Source organism: Canis lupus, chromosome 13 (genome assembly GCF_003254725.2).
Source record: "Canis lupus dingo isolate Sandy chromosome 13, ASM325472v2, whole genome shotgun sequence".
NCBI lineage: Eukaryota > Metazoa > Chordata > Mammalia > Carnivora > Canidae > Canis > Canis lupus.
Window position 1 is genome coordinate 27355664 of NC_064255.1, and position 17993 is coordinate 27373656.

General features: G+C 47.5%; 1 protein-coding gene across 5 annotated transcripts in view; it reads right to left on the reverse strand.

Moving 5' to 3' along the window:
• The window catches only part of ASAP1 (ArfGAP with SH3 domain, ankyrin repeat and PH domain 1), a 357813-nt gene that overhangs the window by 20397 nt on the left and 319423 nt on the right, over positions 1-17993 (reverse strand). For 4 of the 5 annotated variants that reach the window (XM_049092733.1, XM_049092730.1, XM_049092731.1 and 1 more), the window contains 2 exons: positions 15696-15924; positions 4022-4192 (listed from right to left, as the gene is read on the reverse strand). In XM_049092733.1, coding sequence (XP_048948690.1) covers positions 4022-4192; positions 15696-15924 — 400 coding nt within the window. The remainder of the gene's footprint in view (positions 1-4021; positions 4193-15695; positions 15925-17993) is intronic. The other variant, XM_049092734.1, reaches the window with a different exon arrangement.

Sequence of the window (17993 nt, forward strand, 5' to 3'; positions counted from 1 at the left end):
CACCTTTACTTTCCCTTTGTCCTCATTTCTTAATTAATTTTACTTGCATTGTGTTAAAATGTGGGTTGGCTTACTACAAATTAGGTTATAAACAAATTATTTATTTCCAGAGGTGAGGTTTAACGACATACCACTTGAAAAATCAAAGTCCCCATAAAACCCAAATCTGCCCATAAGCCTATTTGTTTTCTAATCAAAAGCCTGCTTTAGTCTCCTGAGACAGATGGCTGAATTCATCACAATAGGGGGACTTCAGTAATGTGATGCCTGGGCTATTTTGGGTGCTGTGGACTCTGGTGCTGGCAGGGAAAAAGCCTGGAGCGGCCTTCCCTGCACGACAGGGCTCCATGCTACAGATGGACCAGGAGGCAAAGCCAGGTGGCAACCTTGCTGCCCAGCTACTTTCTCCAGTCTTCGCTCCATGGGCAAAGAAATAATTGCTGCAACGGGGAAATGACCAAGGAATCACCAAGCAATCACATGGAGATCGCAGCAGGGCATGGAGAGGCGGAAGAGGGCAGGCTCTCCCAGCCACACGGGCTGGTGACCAATCCTGGCTCCCTGAGTACTGGCCATGGGAATGTGGGCAGGTGACTTAATCTTTCCGTGTCTTGGTGTCCTTAAAGTAATGGTCCCAGCATTTCCTACTTTGTGGAACTGTGGTTAGTATATGTGCTGCCGAAGCGAGCACTGGAACTGTGGTTAGGAATCAGATGAAGTACTGGGGTGCCTGGTTGGCTCAGCTGGGGAAGCATGGGCCCTTGATCTTGGGGGTTGTGAGTTCAAGCCCCATGTTGAGTATAGAGATTATTTAAACAAAACTTAAAAAAAAAATAGTTAAGTACTATTAACTAGCCTAGCCCCATTTTATAGTCAGAGAAACTGAGGTACGGAACAATTTGAAATTAATCACTAAAAGCCACCGGGCTACCAAGTGGTAGGGATGGATTAGAATCTGGGTATGGCACAGGGTCCACGCTAGAGTACTCTGCTCTGAGACAGAAACAGCATAAGCCCTTGTAAGGAATTCAGAATGCCTTGGGAAAGAGAGATGCACCCACAACCCCTGTGGCAACCCCCTGTGCCAGTGGGGCCAGAGTGGGAGGGTGGTGGTGGCTAGACTGGGAAAGCTCCTTGAATGGGTCTCTGGAGAGCAGACCTTGAAGGATGGCTAAGCATTAATACAAATGAGTAGAATATTCCAGGCTGAGGCACTGTATGAGCAAACGCTCAGATCATAGAGGAAAGAATGTGGTTTGGGAATCTGGTGTACTTCAGCGTGGCAGGCATGTCATGGGTAGGTGAGACCTCCGGAGAGCCAAGGGGCTGTGCCTGTACCATCTCCTTCTGCTGGTTTCCATACCCTGGGCCCAGATCCTAAAGGTAGGTCCACAGAGGGAAGCTGTAGGTATCATAAATGTTGCCGAGGAATCTGACTCCCTATGTGTTTGAGCAATAGTCAGTCTGGATCCCGGTTCTGGCTTCCGGAACACCATGTCAGCGGGAGATAGGCAGGGAAAGACCCGGCCTTGAAGTCTATCTCACATATGCACACACACCAACTACTTAGGAAAACGGCCCTGACCGCCTCAGAATGACTATTTAGGGTTGTTTGTGAGTGACCACCAAAGTCTATGACGTGGCGAATTGTCACTATGCCACAGACAGATTCTGGTTGTAGGTGGTAGGCTCTAGCTGGGGAGATCCGCCAGCAGATGGCTTGGGGCCCATGTCTTCGGAAGGCTCCCTGTTGGTGGCACTAATTCTCACAAAGTGGTGACTTTCTTAATGAAAAATGCCCCTGGCCCACAAAAACAAAAAACAAAACAAAAGACCAGTAGCTACTAGTCCTGCTGCTCACCGACGTGAAAGAAAGTGATGATTCTAAGTCAGAAAACAGAAATTTCATATAATTCACTGCAGACCGACCAAGCCTGTGAGGTGACTACAGGTGCTATAAACTTTGCACAGAAATAAAAACCGGTTAACAACAGCATCAACGCTTAGTGAAATGTGAAAAGAAGGTTAAGTTTATGATTTGTGGCATGAAAGCCTGCACAGGGGGTGACCTTCAATAGAATGTTGTTTGGGTTTGGAACGTCCTCTCGGATGAACCTGGGGACGTCTGAAGGCTCCAGAGACCAACCGTGGACGTGTCAAGGACCGTAAACACACTGGTGTGTGCCCGTGCCAGCCCCTCCATTGCTATTCTCTGGCCTGTCTCACCAGGGAACTAACTTGTTAGCGCCCTCCACAAATGTCTCCTCCTCTGGGGAGCCTTCTCCTGCAGTTTGACACTTTTTCTCAGCATTTCCACAGCATGTGGTTAACATGTCAGCCCTAACGGTCAACAGTGCTCACTCACTGGGTTGCCGGTCTGTCTCCCTCACCAGGCCATGGGCTCCCTGAGCAGATGGACTGAGAAGGCCCACGTGACAGGCACACACGCATGCAGACTGGATGGCCAAACACACAGACATGTTCGCATGCACACTGTGACACTGTGGCTGGATGGGATGACAGACATGTGCCAACCCACAAATGGGGGAGTACGGCTTTTTCCAAAAACTCCAAAGATTCACAACACCTTAACACAGGCTTTAGAAGAGGCCCTGTAATGCATTCAGCTCAATTACCTGTCAGTTACGATCAGAAACCCAAGAAAAAAGTAGCCGCAATGAAACTCATTGGTAGGAGGAGGTGACACATGCGAATAAGCATATTCCTCGGGCAAAACTTCTCTTTCTCTGCATGCCTGTCATGGGCCTGACCCCGCTGGGCACTTGGCTCTTGCCCTAAATTGTGGTGAGCTAGTGAAGAGTTTTGGGGAACTAAGAAAGTAGGAAAAGATGGGGGGGGGTGCCTGGGTGGCTCAGTTGGTTGAGCGCCTGCCTTTGGCTCAGGCCATGATCTTAGGGTCCTGGGATGGAGACCTGCATCGGGCTCCCAGCTTACCTGGGGGAGTCTGCTTCTCCCTCTTGTCCCTGCTTGTGCTTTCTCTCTCCAATAAATAAAATTAAAACAACAACAACAACAACAACAAAAAGGTAGTAAAGATGGAAATTATGAGCCTTGTGGATATATTTTGTCATCTGCAATCAATGCCACTAACTGATTCTGAGCACATTTATCTATCATGCAGTGACGACTGAGGACCTGATATACGCGGGCTTGATTCTAGGCCTTGCAAACACAACAGAGAAGACAGAGTCCCTGCCCTCTTGGAGCTTACATTCTAGAGAGCAAGAAGCCAAACAGAGTACTGATCCACAGTGATAGGTGCTGTGAAGGAACTGGAGGGGGGAGGAAGCTCCTTTAGAAAGTGGGGTCAGGAGACAAATGTTTCAGCAGAAAAGGACAAAAGGGAGCCAGCCTCTCAAAGCGCAAGGCCACAGTGCAGGGAGTGCAGCGGCCTCAGGAGGGAGGGCCTGGTGTGCTTGAGAAAGAAGAGGCAGTGAGGCGTGAGCGGAGGGCAGGAGCTAAAGTCAGTCCCTCAACCCTGCAGGGCCCTTTAGGTCCCAGGCCAAGGAGCTGGTGTTCACCCTAAAGCACAAAAGGAAAGTTTTTATTTTTTATTTTTTATTTTTTTTAAAAGGAAAGTTTTAAAGGCGAGAAGTGCCTATGTCTGATTTATGTGTTGAGAAAAACTTTTGATTTGTATTCTGGCTGTTGTGAGAAAGGATTACTTTGCTTTTCTGAGCCTCCATTTCCTCATCTGTCAATGAGGTTGACAATACCCATTGCACAGAGTTGCTACTGTGAGCGAGAGAGATTTATTAGCACAGTGTCTGGTGTACAGGAAATGCTCAGCAGTTTAGTATTGACTGGTTTTTAAATGATCCTAAGTATCTTCCAAGATGTTTCTTGGCCTTAGATACAATCACACCGAATGTAGCCAAGCCCTCGTCCGGCGTGTGTGCAGTCTGGCCCGTCTGCTGGATGTGCTAAGTGTCCACTGCCCACTGTACCCCACGCACTGCCTGGCCCGGGCAGCAGTGGCCCTGACTTTAGGATGACTTACCCCAAGGAACTGCGCCTTTGTTTGGGGGCCCGTGAGGTAGTGGGCTGGGAGGGTCGGATAGGGTTCTCTTGTGTCCGGGTGGTGGGGGAGGAGGCCTCTTCTTGGACAGGGTGGAGCTGCCACTAGAGGTCTGGGTGCTTAGAGGGAGTGTTGAAGGTGGGCCAGTTGGACCTAGAAAGGAAATCGAATGGGGCAGGAAGGTTAATCCCAGTCTCATAGACAGAATAGCCAGTATGCAGTTACTTCCACACAGCAAATGTGGTATGGTTTGCAGACGAAGCACAAAGCTGGATGTGGCCAATTCCATCAACTCAGTAACTCACAAAGAGGGATTTCAAAATTGCTGGTAAAAAAAAAAAAAAAAAAAAAATCACAAGAAAAGAAAGGGAAGTTTGTGCTTTTAAGGAAATGCCAATCACATGGAATGCTACTGGGTTTAGATCTTCATTTAGGTACGACAGGAAAAGTAAAGCATACATTTTAAATGAAGAACTTAGTGGGAGCATCACAAAATCTATGAGAAAGAAGGGCCCACAGTACTGGCAGCAAAATCAATGGAGAAGGAACAGAGTATGGGCTAACCCTTCAGGGGGCCACAGGGTGAGACATGGATGCATTCACAGAAAAGGATCTTTCTCTCTGCTACAACTTTTTCTCTTACTTGGTAAATTTTGCCTGAAGTTTTCTTTTTTTTTTTTAATGATTTTTATCAAGAACGAAGGATCCACTGTAAAGAATTACTTGGAAAAAAATAAAAATCCCAAAACTCTTTCTTCCTTCAATTCTGAATAGTTCCAGGAATCATAAACCACCTATCGGAAGCCTGAAAAAGTTACAGAAATTAGACATTGATTTCTACAGATTTGAAAAAAGACTCCACTTTCTCCAGAGGTAAAGATGGGATGGCAGTAACGATTGATATTCCACACACACACAAAACCACTACTGCAAAACTTGACTTTTTTGACCTAATGTTTTAAGGGAAAAAATGGAGTTTGTTTTCAAGAGCTGTTATGGGATTAGTATTACGGTCTTAGTTTTGTTTATCTGAAGTGACGTTGAAGTGGTTGGTGTGTGCCAAGCACTATATGCTGGGCACTGTGACAAGCATCTCTGTTGACGGAGTATTCCCAGGTACATGGTGTAACTGTGTCCATGGACAACTGTTTCTGCAAGCAGTAGAAGGGAAAAAAAAAAAAAGGGAAAGAAACCAAAAAAAGCTAAGAACACTGTCACACCAAAATTTTAACACAGGATAGTAGATACCTGGTGATCCAGAAAGGCTCCAAAAGAGCTTTTTACATTCTGTATATTAAAAGAAACGCTTGGAAAAAAATAAATAAAGGAAAAGCTTGGGGCACCTGGGTGGCTCAGTGGTTGAGCATCTGCCTTTAGCTCAGGTCATGATTCTGGGGTCCTGGGATTGAGTCCTACATCGAGCTCCCCGCAGGGAGCCTGCTTCTCCCTCTGCCTGTGTCTCAGGAATAAATAAATAAAATCTTAAAAAAAAAAATTAAAAGAAAAGCTTAATTACTGCTGGCTTCTTTCCTTGGTATTATTTCCCATTACCGACTCCTGGTCAGCACCGACGCTGACTTACACCAGTGATTCTCAAAGATGGTCTCATCTTGGAATCAATACTGACAATCTCAGTAAGATCACCAGCTGCTTTTGGATAAAATGGCCTGAGCTCTACAGTTTACCCTCTATCCTACTGATGTGATGTCTGATGGAAGCCTCACTGTTTCTCCAAATGAACACCTAGTTATGCTACCAGTCATGTAGTTTCAGAAGTGATCTTATAACAATAAAGGGACTGTTATGGCAGCCTTGCATTTGTAGGATGATTTGTACTTCTCAAAAATCCGTTCACGGGGTGCCTGGCGGGCTCACAGTCAGTTAAGGGTCTGACTCCTGACTTTTGGCTCAGGTTGCGATTCTGGGACCATGGGATCGAGCTCTGCATTGAGCTCTGCACTCAGCGCGGGCTCTGCTGTACATTATCTCCTCCTCCCTCTGCTCCTCCTCCTGCTCACATGTGCTCCCTCTCTCTAAAATAAATGAACAAAATCTTTAAAAATGATAATGTGTTCATATATGCTATTCCCCTTGATTTTTTTTATTATTGCCCCCATCTGCAGTCAGGAAAGCAGGAGTAAGGGGGTTCGGAGGGTGTAAGGTTTCACTACCATGGGGTGTGAAGGTCTCTGGCCTGGTGGGTGCTCGCCTGTCTCACACTGCCGTACCTGAAAGCCAGGACTGCGCTCTGTGCGCTGAGCCCAGGGGGAGAACAACACGGACAACAACAGCAAACGCTCAGTGTTAGGAAGTGTGACTTTCCTCTTGGAAATACGCGGAGAAGAGAGATTAGACGATGATGAGATTCTCCAGCACTTTCATCTCTACCACCACCTAGGGATCTTCTGATGCAGTGCAACTAAAGTCATTGCATCAGTTCCAAATCCTGTCTGCAAACAAAAATCGCCAGAGACAAGGCACTAATGGGGCTGTGTCTCTGAGCAAAGTTGTATGTGTACCTGATTTCAGGAGCGATCCGAACACAGAGTCATCCTGTAACCATAAGCCGAGCAAAATCCAACCTCCCGTGCCAGCATTTCAGAAATGAAGGGATTAGTGTTCTGTGCAGGATCATGTACCTCTGTCTTACTTTATCTGTAATCGTATTTTGCTGCTTACTTGTTTATTATTGCATGTCCCCCCCACCCCCCCAGACTGTAATTCTATCAGGGCCAGCCCTTTTTCTGGACTAGTTTAGTCTGGTGTAAACTAAACTAAGTTTAGTAATATAGTATTGGATAAACTGACGAATGACCATTACTTCTATCTTTTTAAGGCTGGTGACCTTGGGAAGGTGACCTTTTAAAGAAGACAGAAGGGTGTCACAGGGTGCCAACAGAATACTAGAAATCGGGGGAAATATTAGAGACATGTTAAGCGTGAAAAGAAATATTCAATACTATAATTCCCTAGCCAGAAAACATACACATAGATCCACCTATTGTTTTGTAATAGAAGCTACAGAAAGGGAGGTACCATAAAATGTGGCTGGGAGGGCTTGAGTTAAAAAAAAAAAAAAAAAAAAAAAAGGCTGAAAAACACTGTATGAGGTCCCAGAAAAGCATAATTAAGCTTTCTTAAGATTTAAAGATCTTAGGGGTGCCTAGATGGCTCAGTCAGTAAAGTGTCTGCCTTTGGCTCAGGCTGTGATCTCAGGGTCCTGGGATCAAGCCCCATGTTGGGCTCCCTGCTCAGCAGAGAGACTGCTTCTCCCTCTCCTTCTGCCACTCTCCCTGCTTGTGTGCTTTCTCTCTTTTTTTTCTGTCAAATAAATAAAATCTTAAAACAAAACAAAAACAAAACAAAACAAAAAAACGATTTAAAGATCTCAGAAGACTTTTAAAATTAGTAACTAGTGTCTCAACCACCAAAGGGGATGTTTTATGCAAAATAATCTAAGTCCTGGCGTGGTGAGGAAGGAAGCAATTCTGGCAGGATAAAGAAAGCTAAAATAAAACAAAATAGAAAAGAATAAACACGGCATCAAACAAACACAAAAAAAGGGTGGGAGGCAAGCTTAACAGGGTGGGGAGGATTGGAGGTGACGTGGACAGCCTGCTAGGGCTGGTGGAAATAAGGAGAAAATGCCTCACTCCTCATTTGCTACTGACTAGTATGTCAAATTATCTTCTTTCTTTTTTCTTAAAAATATGGCTCTCAAAAGCTTCCAAAGCTTATAAAGAACTCTGAGGTTAGTGAAATTATTAGAAGGTCTCCTTAGAGGAGATCATGAACTCACCTCTTCCCAAGATCGTGTGCCTTGTTCCACAACCCCACCAGCCCTCTGGGTCACTCTGTGTGGATGCTCTGCTGTGTCTTTAGCTCCAGAGATGCCCACTGGACTTCTGGGGGCTGCACTGCCATGCACGCCTCCATGTCATCGGTTCAGGGAGGCCCTGAGTGAGGTCCGTACCTCAGACGTGTGCCCAGCCCACAGCCAGAGTTCAGGAAACTCACGTGCGAGGTCACTATCCACCTCGAAGCCACTGTGCTTGCTCTGGGCAGTTTGCAAAGCCCTTGCTCTGCAACCCCTCGCCCAACCATTCAGACTCACAAAAGGCTGTGGCTGTTTCCTGAGACCTGCCCAGGAACTGGTGTTTCCTCTGTTCGTGAAAGCTTCCCAGGGGGATGGGAAAATAATACATTCATAGACTCCAGGGATGGTTTAAATGAAACCTCACCAGATAGGACTTGAATTGTCAACAAGAAGGAAATGAATCTACTTATTTTGGAAAAACCGTCTTGAAAAGCCATGCATGTACACCTAAATACATATTAAAAAAAAAAAAAATCTGTTCCTGGGATGGCCAGGTGGTTCAGTCGGTTAGGTGTCTGCCTTTGGCTCAGGTCATGATCCCAGGGTCCAGGGATTGAGTCTTGCATCAGGCTCCTGGCTCTGTGGGGAGCCTGCTTCTCCCTCTGCCCTCTCTCATGAATAAAAAAACAAACAAACAAACAAACAAAAAAACCCTAAATTCACCATCAGCATGCTTTTCTTTTTCTTTCTCCTTCCTTTCTTTCTTTCTTTCTTTCTTTCTTTCTTCTTTCTTTCTTTCTTTCTTTCTTTCTTTCTTTCTTTCTTTCTTTTCTTCCTTCCTTCCTTCCTTCCTTCCTTCCTTCCTTCCTTCCTTCCTTCCTTCCTTCCTTCCTTCCTTCTTTTTTCTTTTTTCAGCATGCTTTTCAAATCTCCTACATTCCCTAAATTTTGCAGAGCTACCATTTACTGAGTATCGTGCGCCGGACCTAACACTCAGGAGAGGCTTATTTACATAATTGAGAACTCCCCTTATGAAGCAGCACTGCTGTCGTGATCATCTACTTTCGGGGTGAAGAGACCCAAGGCTCAGAGAGTTTAGGAAATCGGCGACTCACAGTACATAAGTGTGGCTCTGTGTGACCCCAGGGCGGGTGCTGATCTTTGATGGTCGGTACCTGTTCTCCTCCTGTGACTGCCCCTACGTTCTCCCTGGCTGGGATACTCAGGCCCAACTACATTCCCTCCTCACCTCTGCACCTCATCTGTGAAGGGTCAGCTCAATCGGAACCTCATCCAGAGCCTTCTCTGACCCATCCCCTTTGCCTTGGGCAACTGCTTTTACCTGTAACCTTCCACAAGGCTAAATAGCACTGACTATTCTTCTCCCCATTGCATTATAGCTAGGTTTTTCTCTTCTTTCCCAGGCTGAAAGCTCCCTTGGGGCAAGATTCATGTCTTCTTCATATCCCTCAGTGCTTGGCACATTCTGAACACTCAATACAAGTCTATGGAAATAATTCATGGTGTAACTCGGGAGGATGCTTTCTCATTGTCCTTGTACATTCGGTTTTTAGTAAAACAAAACACCCAAAGGTCTGCCCTGCTATTATTTGGGAGGCCAAATAATAGTACATCTTTATAATTTAAGTAAAACAACAAGATCCAGAAGATGGCTTTCAAAAACTGTCTTGACAATTTCTGAAAACACCATCTGTAGAAATATAATGTACATACTCTAAACACGCCATGCCATATACAGTAAGTAATAGTAGCAGAAATTCTATCTACACACAACTCTGGATAAGATGAATGCGTTTCACAGCGCGGACCTGAAAAGTTTGTTACGTCTGGCTGGCTCAGTCACTGGACCTTGAGACTCTTGATCTCAGGGTTGAGTTCAAGCACCACGTTGGGTGAAGAGATTACTTAAAAGTAAATAAAATTAAAAAAAAAAGTGGATAAAGATATAGTGTATTTATATAGAGAAAGACCCTGTATGTAGCAGGAAGGCACTATTATCATTGCACTCAGATGGGGAAACAGAGGCACAGGAGGGCATGGTGGAATGTGCAAGGAGGCCACAGTCAGTCAGCAGGGCTGGGCAGGGCTCTGGTGCAGCAGAGCCATGCAGGAGCAATACCATGCTACATATGATGTGGCAGGAGCAATTCCCCATCCTTCAGACTCCTTCTAGGAGCCCAATAAATAATAGACTAGTGCCTGGATTTAAGGGCCTAAGTAAGGGTGGTTCTTTAACAACTACTCACGGGGCGCCTGGGTGGATAAATAGGTTAAGCATCTGTTTTTGGCTTAGGTCATGATCTCAGGGTCCTGGGATTGAACCCTTCATTGCCCCTCATTGGGCTCCCTGCTGAGCAGGGAGCCTGCTTCTCCTTCTTCCTCTACCTGCCACTCCCCCTCTGCTTGTGCTCTGTGTCACATAAATAAATAACATCTTAAAGAAAAACCAAACAACTACTCATGCATCTCCATACGTGAGAAGCACAACATGATTCCCTCTGATTCCCTTTGCACACCTGGCACTCAGGTGACTTGGCTAGTGAACCTGTGCCAGTGGCCACCCCTGAGGTCAAAAATCCCAGACACACTCAGCCTGCAATGTGGCCAGTGCAAGGGCATAGATGCACCATGCTTTAAAAAGGATCAGGGGAGACTGCTAAAAACAGGCGAAAAAAAACCAGATAAAAAAAAAATCTGGCATGGATCAGGGATGACAGCCCATGGGATGCTTCAATATAGAGCCGCTCAAGTGGTTATCTTTTCATGAGATTAAAAAAAAAAAACCACCCAGGAAACTATAGTCATCAGTATAGGAATAATGCTGTTATGAGGAAAATATACTTCCTAGGCCAGCCGCCATCATCCTGCAATGCCCCTGACGGTGGCAGGCCACCTTCATGTCCTCCCTTCCTGCCCCCTCCCCGCCCTCTCTGATTACTGCCATGAGCCTTGAATGAAAGGTGCAGAAATCTCGAAGATGCTCACGCAACTATTTGGCTGTGATGCTGCACACATTCTGTAGAAAGACTTTCAGCAAGTCAACCATCACACCCCCAAGGTCTCTGGCGTAGAGACTTCCAGACTCTGGCCACACATTCCTGGGACAGGCTTTTCACTGGCCCTGCTGTGGTTTATTCATTCAGCAATGACACAGCACACCCGCCCCACGCCCGGGACGCAAGGCCTGTTCACTCACAGCCCCTGTGCCGCAGGACAGGGAAACAGAGACTCCCTCGCCCCTCCTGCTCGGCCACCCCTCACGGCGCCCCTCGCTGCTCTCTCTGTACCCCTTGGCTGTGTTCCCAGGGCACCGCCCATCTGTTGAACCAAATACATGCACTCGGATCAAACGGATTCCTATCTGGTGAATGCTCGCTATGCACTAGTTACCACATTGTTTCACGGTTTCTAAGCGGTGAGCCCGCGAGGTCTGCAACCCAATCCTGGTTTTCACAGGAAGACCCCGAAGCTCAGCAAGGTGAGCTAAATATTCAGAAGAAGCCAGGGCGGGGAGAGGGTTAGCGTGTTCACAGAAGGAGCCCCATCTCCAGGGTAGGCAAGAAAGAGGCTTTCTGGAGGAAAAGGAAGAGTGAGGTTTGCTCCACAGAGGTCACGGCTGCCCAGGCCTCTGCAGGGGGCTCTACAGGCCGATGGCTTGAGACGATGTGCTTTGCTCTCAAGCTTCACTCTGGGGTTCACGAGGTCTCCTCACCTAAGCTGATGGTGGGGTGGCACCTGTTTGCCATCCTCTGTGATACGAGCACCTACGAGCAAGGCCTGCCTGGGGCCGTTGGCCGGCCAGCACCATTCTGCTGCACAGACCGCCTGCTTCCTCTCAGCCCGGGCTGCAGCCTGTCCGAAGCAGGCATGCACGCTACAGAAAACGTGTCTGAAGTGTGTCAGGAAGCCGTACAGGTAGCCGCCTGATAGTCACTGGGGCTACGTGATGCCAGGTTCTAGGGTTCCAAGTCCACGAACTGACGGGAGAAAACTGTCACTAATGTACCATCGGTTTGTGTTTCTCAAAGCTTGAAAAGTCAGTTAAGTGAAGTAAGCTTCCTGTGGTCAGATTTGCCCTTCATTTCCCTAACAAATCCTTTCCTTGGTACATGGTGCCTGCACTTAGCCAGGTTCACTGGAGAGCACCTGCTCATTTATGAGACCAGGGGGGACATCACCTCACCACTCTTTCCCCAAAGGAACCTTTTTTAGAGGTGAGGAGCTATCGTGGCCGTGGTGTCAGCAGCAGGGCCCTCCCCGGCACTTACTCTAGGCGCTTGGCTAGAGGCTTCCTGTGTGCCTCATTAACCTGTGTACCATCTTGTGTCAGGTCCTGTTTGTGTCCCTGTTATGTAAAACGTGTGCAACTGTATGGTGGGAGAAAGCCACAGCTCTCCAGCTTTAAATCACTTAGGAACAGTTACATCAAGCCAACCAGTCACAGGCACGCATCATGTCTCTGGTCCTGCTCTGGGGGACGGGAGGACGGCACCACCTGCTCACCATGTTCCTCCGTGTTCTAGAGATGTCTGTGGTTACGGCCTGACATGACAGTCCTAGGGGGCGCCTCTCCCAGGACTTCAGGGCTCTGCCTTTTACAAAATGCTTTCTCCACATACTATCTCACTGGATTCTGAGGATAATCCGTGAGGAAGGCAAGACAGTGATCGACCGCCTTCCTCAACTCGGGAAAGCAGAAACCACACAGTCTGGTTTGAGGAGTCTCTAAGGGCCATTTTTACTTTCTACCCTCTAACAGCCACTGTGTGACCTGAGATCAGTTCCTCACCCTTTCCCTACCTTAGCTTCCTTGGCTGTACAATGGGTAGCAGACTGACTCACCTTTCAGCATCCTTCCAGCTCTCTAAAGTTCAGGTTCTAGGACATTAATTTTTTGCTTAATGGTAAGAAACAAACCAATCTTGGCAAGCTTGAAGAATTTCAAGTCTTTTTTTATTTAATTAAATTAATTAATTAATTAATTAATTAATTTTTTAAGAATTTCAAGTCTTAAACATACTGTAACGTTGGGGGTCAGGGGGCAGGTCCTAATAACTGAGCAGAGAAACATTCTCAGTGAGAAATGTCTGCATACTTAATTTTACAGCTTCACATTTCAAGAGGTTAGGCAGCAAAATATATCTAAGGCTCAAGGGCGGTGAGTTGGGGTTCTGAACTGCCAAATCTCCCCACTCTGACTGGCGCTCTGCTCAAGCACAAGGGGGCTTTGCTTGATGGCAATTTAGGTCCAACTTCCCTGCATTTTGATGAGGCAGCTGGAGATTCTTGAAAATATTCCTGTGCTGAGTCAGAATAATTCTTTCTCCTTCCCCGCCCCCTCCCCCCCCATACTCCTCTTATTACTGGGGACTTTATCCTGAGTGTCTGCAACGCCTCGCCGGAAGCCGCCATCCGTCCAAGCCCTAAATTCACAGGGTGGAAATGACCATTGCTGCAAGCAGAGAGCTCGACGTCACTTCCATGGAAAATGAGCAACCAAACGACAGATTCAAGACATCCTTGTTTTCATGCAAATGGTTCAACAGAATGAAATGAAAAACACATAAGGGCCACAAAACAGAGGAGAATTATCTTTGCACAGAGCGTCAGCTGATTTTCAACAATGTCTTCTAAGATCTCCATTCTAAACATTACCACTTTCCCAAATGTAGGGACACACGAGCCAGGCTAGCTGCAGGGCACAGCTCCCATTTCAAGCCCCTTGGAAAGTCAGGGGGAGCCTACGCTGCTGGTGTCTGTCCGCGTCTGAAGCCCCACTATGAGCAGCCCGGAAGAGCACTCAGGTTCTAGTAGACAGGGATTTCTGTTCTCAATGTCAGGATTTGGGGAGGTGGGCCTTGGGGTTAGTAGCTTGTCCAGGGCTGACCATGGTTACTATGGCCAAGTCTCTGAGCACTTGTTTTAGCAGCTGGATCCTTTAATACATTTGGTCTTTGTTTTCTGTGCCTCTGCTAGAGAGCTAGCTAGAATTTATTCAAGGCAGGAGACAGATGCTTGGCAGCGAGTCAGATAGTATATTTTATGGGTTTCTGTGGTCTCTTGAGATAGAATTATAGAAAAGGATGGAGGGAGGTGAGGCAGCCTCTTGGTTCCCAGGACTCTGGGGTCTTTCTCTTTTGCAGACCTTTTCCAAAATTCTCAGTGACCTGGAGGCCCACCCTGTCTAGACAGGTCATCACTCTTATGTTGGTGAGCACAATCAGGGGACATGAGCCCTCTCAGAATTTTCTTTGATTATTTTATATTTTATTTTCACGGTCCTCTTTGGGGTACAGAAAGGGAAATTTCTGGTCTTATCCGATTGCTACCCCGACAGGAAAACAGGATCACACAGAGGTGGGAAGCAGCACAGTTCTCTTACTGTGTAGGGCATACCTGCAACTTGAGAGGTTAGTGTTTGAATAAGGGATCTGATGCCTTATTTACGTGCATTCTTGTATAATGTATGGATGGGTAAGAGAAACACTGGAGGTTCAAAGCACTGGCTCACGTGTGCTGTCACTCTTACATTATGGTTACTAGGTATCTTTGATGAGCACCGTTCATGCCAAAACCTTATTTTAGCTTTTCTCCACTATTTTATGATCTATGAGGCCATTTGGGGTCTCTCTAAGAACACAGCTCCCATTTATAACACTATTTCAATGGAGAATAAGCTCTGAAAAAACGCTGTTCTGAATAAAGCTCACATTTCTCAGAAAATAGCCCCAGTGTGATTCAAATAGGCATGGCATTGTGTAGGGAGAGGCCCTCAGAACCTGTGTGAGCATGAGCTGAGCACATAGGGAGAAGCCTGCACTTGAATTTGCTGACCAAGACCGAACCCCAAGCTGCCGCTCTGGGTACCTCTCACTTTCCCCCTGGCCTGATGACTCTTTAAATGTTGCCATTTCTGCATCTAAAGTGGTCTCTGTACAGGTGGGAACACTGACTTTCACAGCTGGGCACTCTTTATGGATGTGGGATACGGGACAAGCACTCTGTTGCCACAGACCAGGACAGCGGACCCTCGGCCCTTGGTGCTGGCCCTGGTGGAGGTTCCGGACGATGCGCTACACAGTGCCCCTCTTCTGGCTAAGATTCTTCCCAGGTAGAGTTTCGTGGAAAAACAATCCTCATGAGGAAGCACAGGAGAGAGGGCTCAGGTCATATAGGACCTGGGTTAGAATCACAGAGATCTGAGAACATTAGGCCAATCACTCAACATCTCTGAACCACAATCTCCTTTGTCTGCGTGATGCCAGCAACTACAACCCACCTCCTTTTGTGAGCATAAAATGAGAAGTGCTGGGCTTAGGGCCTGTCATGAAGCGAGTGCTCCATAACAACGATGTACCACTATTACTACTAACATATCCAGAAGACAGACAACTTAGTGTAGAGAAAATTAATTTTTCGAAGGAATACTACAATTCCACACTACATCGTATAAGAAAGAACACAGGTTTGGTGCCAGGTGGACCGTGGACTGAATCCCAACTCTACCTGTCACAGGTGGTGTGGACGTGGGCAGGTCACTCTACGTCCATAAGCCGTAGTTTCCTCATCTGTAAAGTGGGCACCAAAGCACATACCTCATAGGACTGTTGTGAGGTGAGCACGGCAAACACACGAGGGGCGCTCACAGCACCATCTTACAGCTGGCACTTAGCAAATGGCAAGGCCCTGGTTTCCAACTGTCCCCGACATCACGTTCTGTACCCTGCCACTCAGAGGCCCCTCGCAATTTCTACCTCAAAGCTGCGCAGACCGCCAGCTTTGAGGACGGAGGGGGAGAGCCCTCCTCTAAGTCCGTACCTTTCCCGGCGTTTCTAGGAGGCAGCGGAGGAGCCTCTGCGGTCGGTGACGTGGGCGAGTCTGTGCTTGTGGAGACGAAGATCTGGTTGGTGAAGGCGCCGTAGGAGAGCCGCTGCTTGTCCCTCGGGGTGCTGAAGCCCGGCAGTGACAGCTTGTCCTGGGGGGAGATACTGGAGGAGTGGCAAAAGCTCTGAGGCCTCGGGGAGCGCTCTTTCTTGATGGGGCTCGGCTGCGGATGACAGAACAGAGCAGCGGGTGAGGAACTCCCCGAGGCCCACACCTCAGGCTCCGTCGGGAAGGGGGGTTCCTGCGGCTCCCTGCCTGCCGTGCCCCAGCACAAGAGGAGGACGCGGTTCCCCATTACCAGGGTCACAGCAGGGAGACACTGGTTAGCAATCAGAGGCATTCAGGAGCCGAAGGGCATGGTCACAGGTGACCTTTAACGTAACGGATACCTGCCTTCCGCAGGACACCGTGACCAGCACTGACCTGTGTTCCGCCCACGTGTGGTCTCTACGGTGTGTTCCTTCCCAGCCCAACCCTCTCCCATCAGAGTTCTCAGTCCTCACCTCTTTTCTCTTTTTTATATTCCCTTAGAAAGTAGCCTCCACATTGTGGCCCTGAAACACACCTGTGGGTCCAATCCTATCCCTTCGGATCCTAAACTGTCTTCGACTGCCTACGAGGTGTCCCTTGTGTTTGCACAGCAGTGGCATCCCCATAACTTCCCAAGGTGGAAGCCTCAGGGTCACCCAGAGCCACCAGGGCCTGCGTGGACAGCTCAGAAATGTCCCTGGGATCTCCGCCTGGTGCAGGTGCCCACCAGCCGCCACCGAAGCACAGGCCTCCTGAATAGCCCTGGTTGCAGCTGCTTTCAGCTCCAGCACGGTTTCTACACGAGGCCAGAGCTGCTGGGGAAACTTGCTCCCTTGACAATTAATCTCTGTTGGCTTCTGACTGCTTGGAGAAAGCCCAAAGGCCAAATTTGGCTCATAACTTGCTTCCCGATCTGGGATCCCTGATCCTGCAGGGCAGCCTCCTGCCTCTCCCACCCACCCACCCACCCACCCATCCACTTGAACGCACCTCACACACGGTGCTTCTAACCATTCCTCAGACTTCCAGCTCTATCACAACCCCTTGGCCTTTGCACATGCTGTTCTCCCTCCCTGGAAAGATGCATTCCTCCCCACTTCTTTGGCTGGCAAGTTTCCTCCCTACTCTCAGAAAACCATCTTCAATGGTACTTTCTTGGTAATTTCCTCACTGCTTTCCAAGGCTGAGGCAACTTTTCTGTTCTCTGAATATATCTCAGGGATTTTCCCAAGCTATTATTATAATGGTTATTCATTATAATTTGCCTCTTCTTAAAGTAGGACACCTTTGTATGACTATTCCTTACGTGCTGCCTAGGGAAGAGCAAAGGCTCAATACATATCCAACGTGCGGCACCTGAGTGGCAGTCGGTTGAGTGTCTGACTCTTGGTTTCGGCTCAGGTCATTATCTCAGGGTTCTGGAATCAAGTCCCGCATCAGGCTCCATGCTCAGTGGGGAGTCTGAGATTCTCTCTCTCCCTCTCCTTCCATCCCTCCCCTTACTCTCTCTCTCTCTCTGAAATAAATAAGTAAAAATATGTATCTGATGAAAACTGCATGAATGAACTTTCAAAGGTAGTTCTGAACTACCCATGAGGGTCAGAGAAAACTAGGTTTAATCTTGAGAGTATCTTTACTAGCCCTAAGACCTCAGGTTGCAAAAATCTGTGTGCATCAGTTTTCTCTTCTATAATATGGGACAGTAACAATACCATAGTGGGCTTTTGGTAAAAATTACTGAGGTAGCACAGAACAAACGTGCTTCCCACTGCCTAGTCCATACCCAAGTTCTTACTATCTCCCAGCTTTTTATTTATGAAGTAGCTGTTCTAATGGCTAATTTTATGTCTTCACCTTGCTGGGCTATGGCACCCAGGTGTCTGGTCAAATACTGGTCTAGATGCTGCTGTGAAGGGATTTTCTTTAGATGTAGTTAACGTTACATTAGATTTCCAATAAAAGGAATTACCCTCCATAATGTGGGTAGGCTTCCTCCAATCAGCTGAAAGGCTCTTGAGAAGATACTGAGGACCTCCAGACACCAGACCACACCATCAGTTCCCACCAGCCCACCTCATACCCTAGGTACTCACTAGCCCCCACAATCACATGAGCCAATTCCTAAAGATAAATTCTGATCTCTCTCCCTCTGCCTTCAACCATACTGGGTCTGGTTTTCCAGAGAACCCTGACTAATACAGC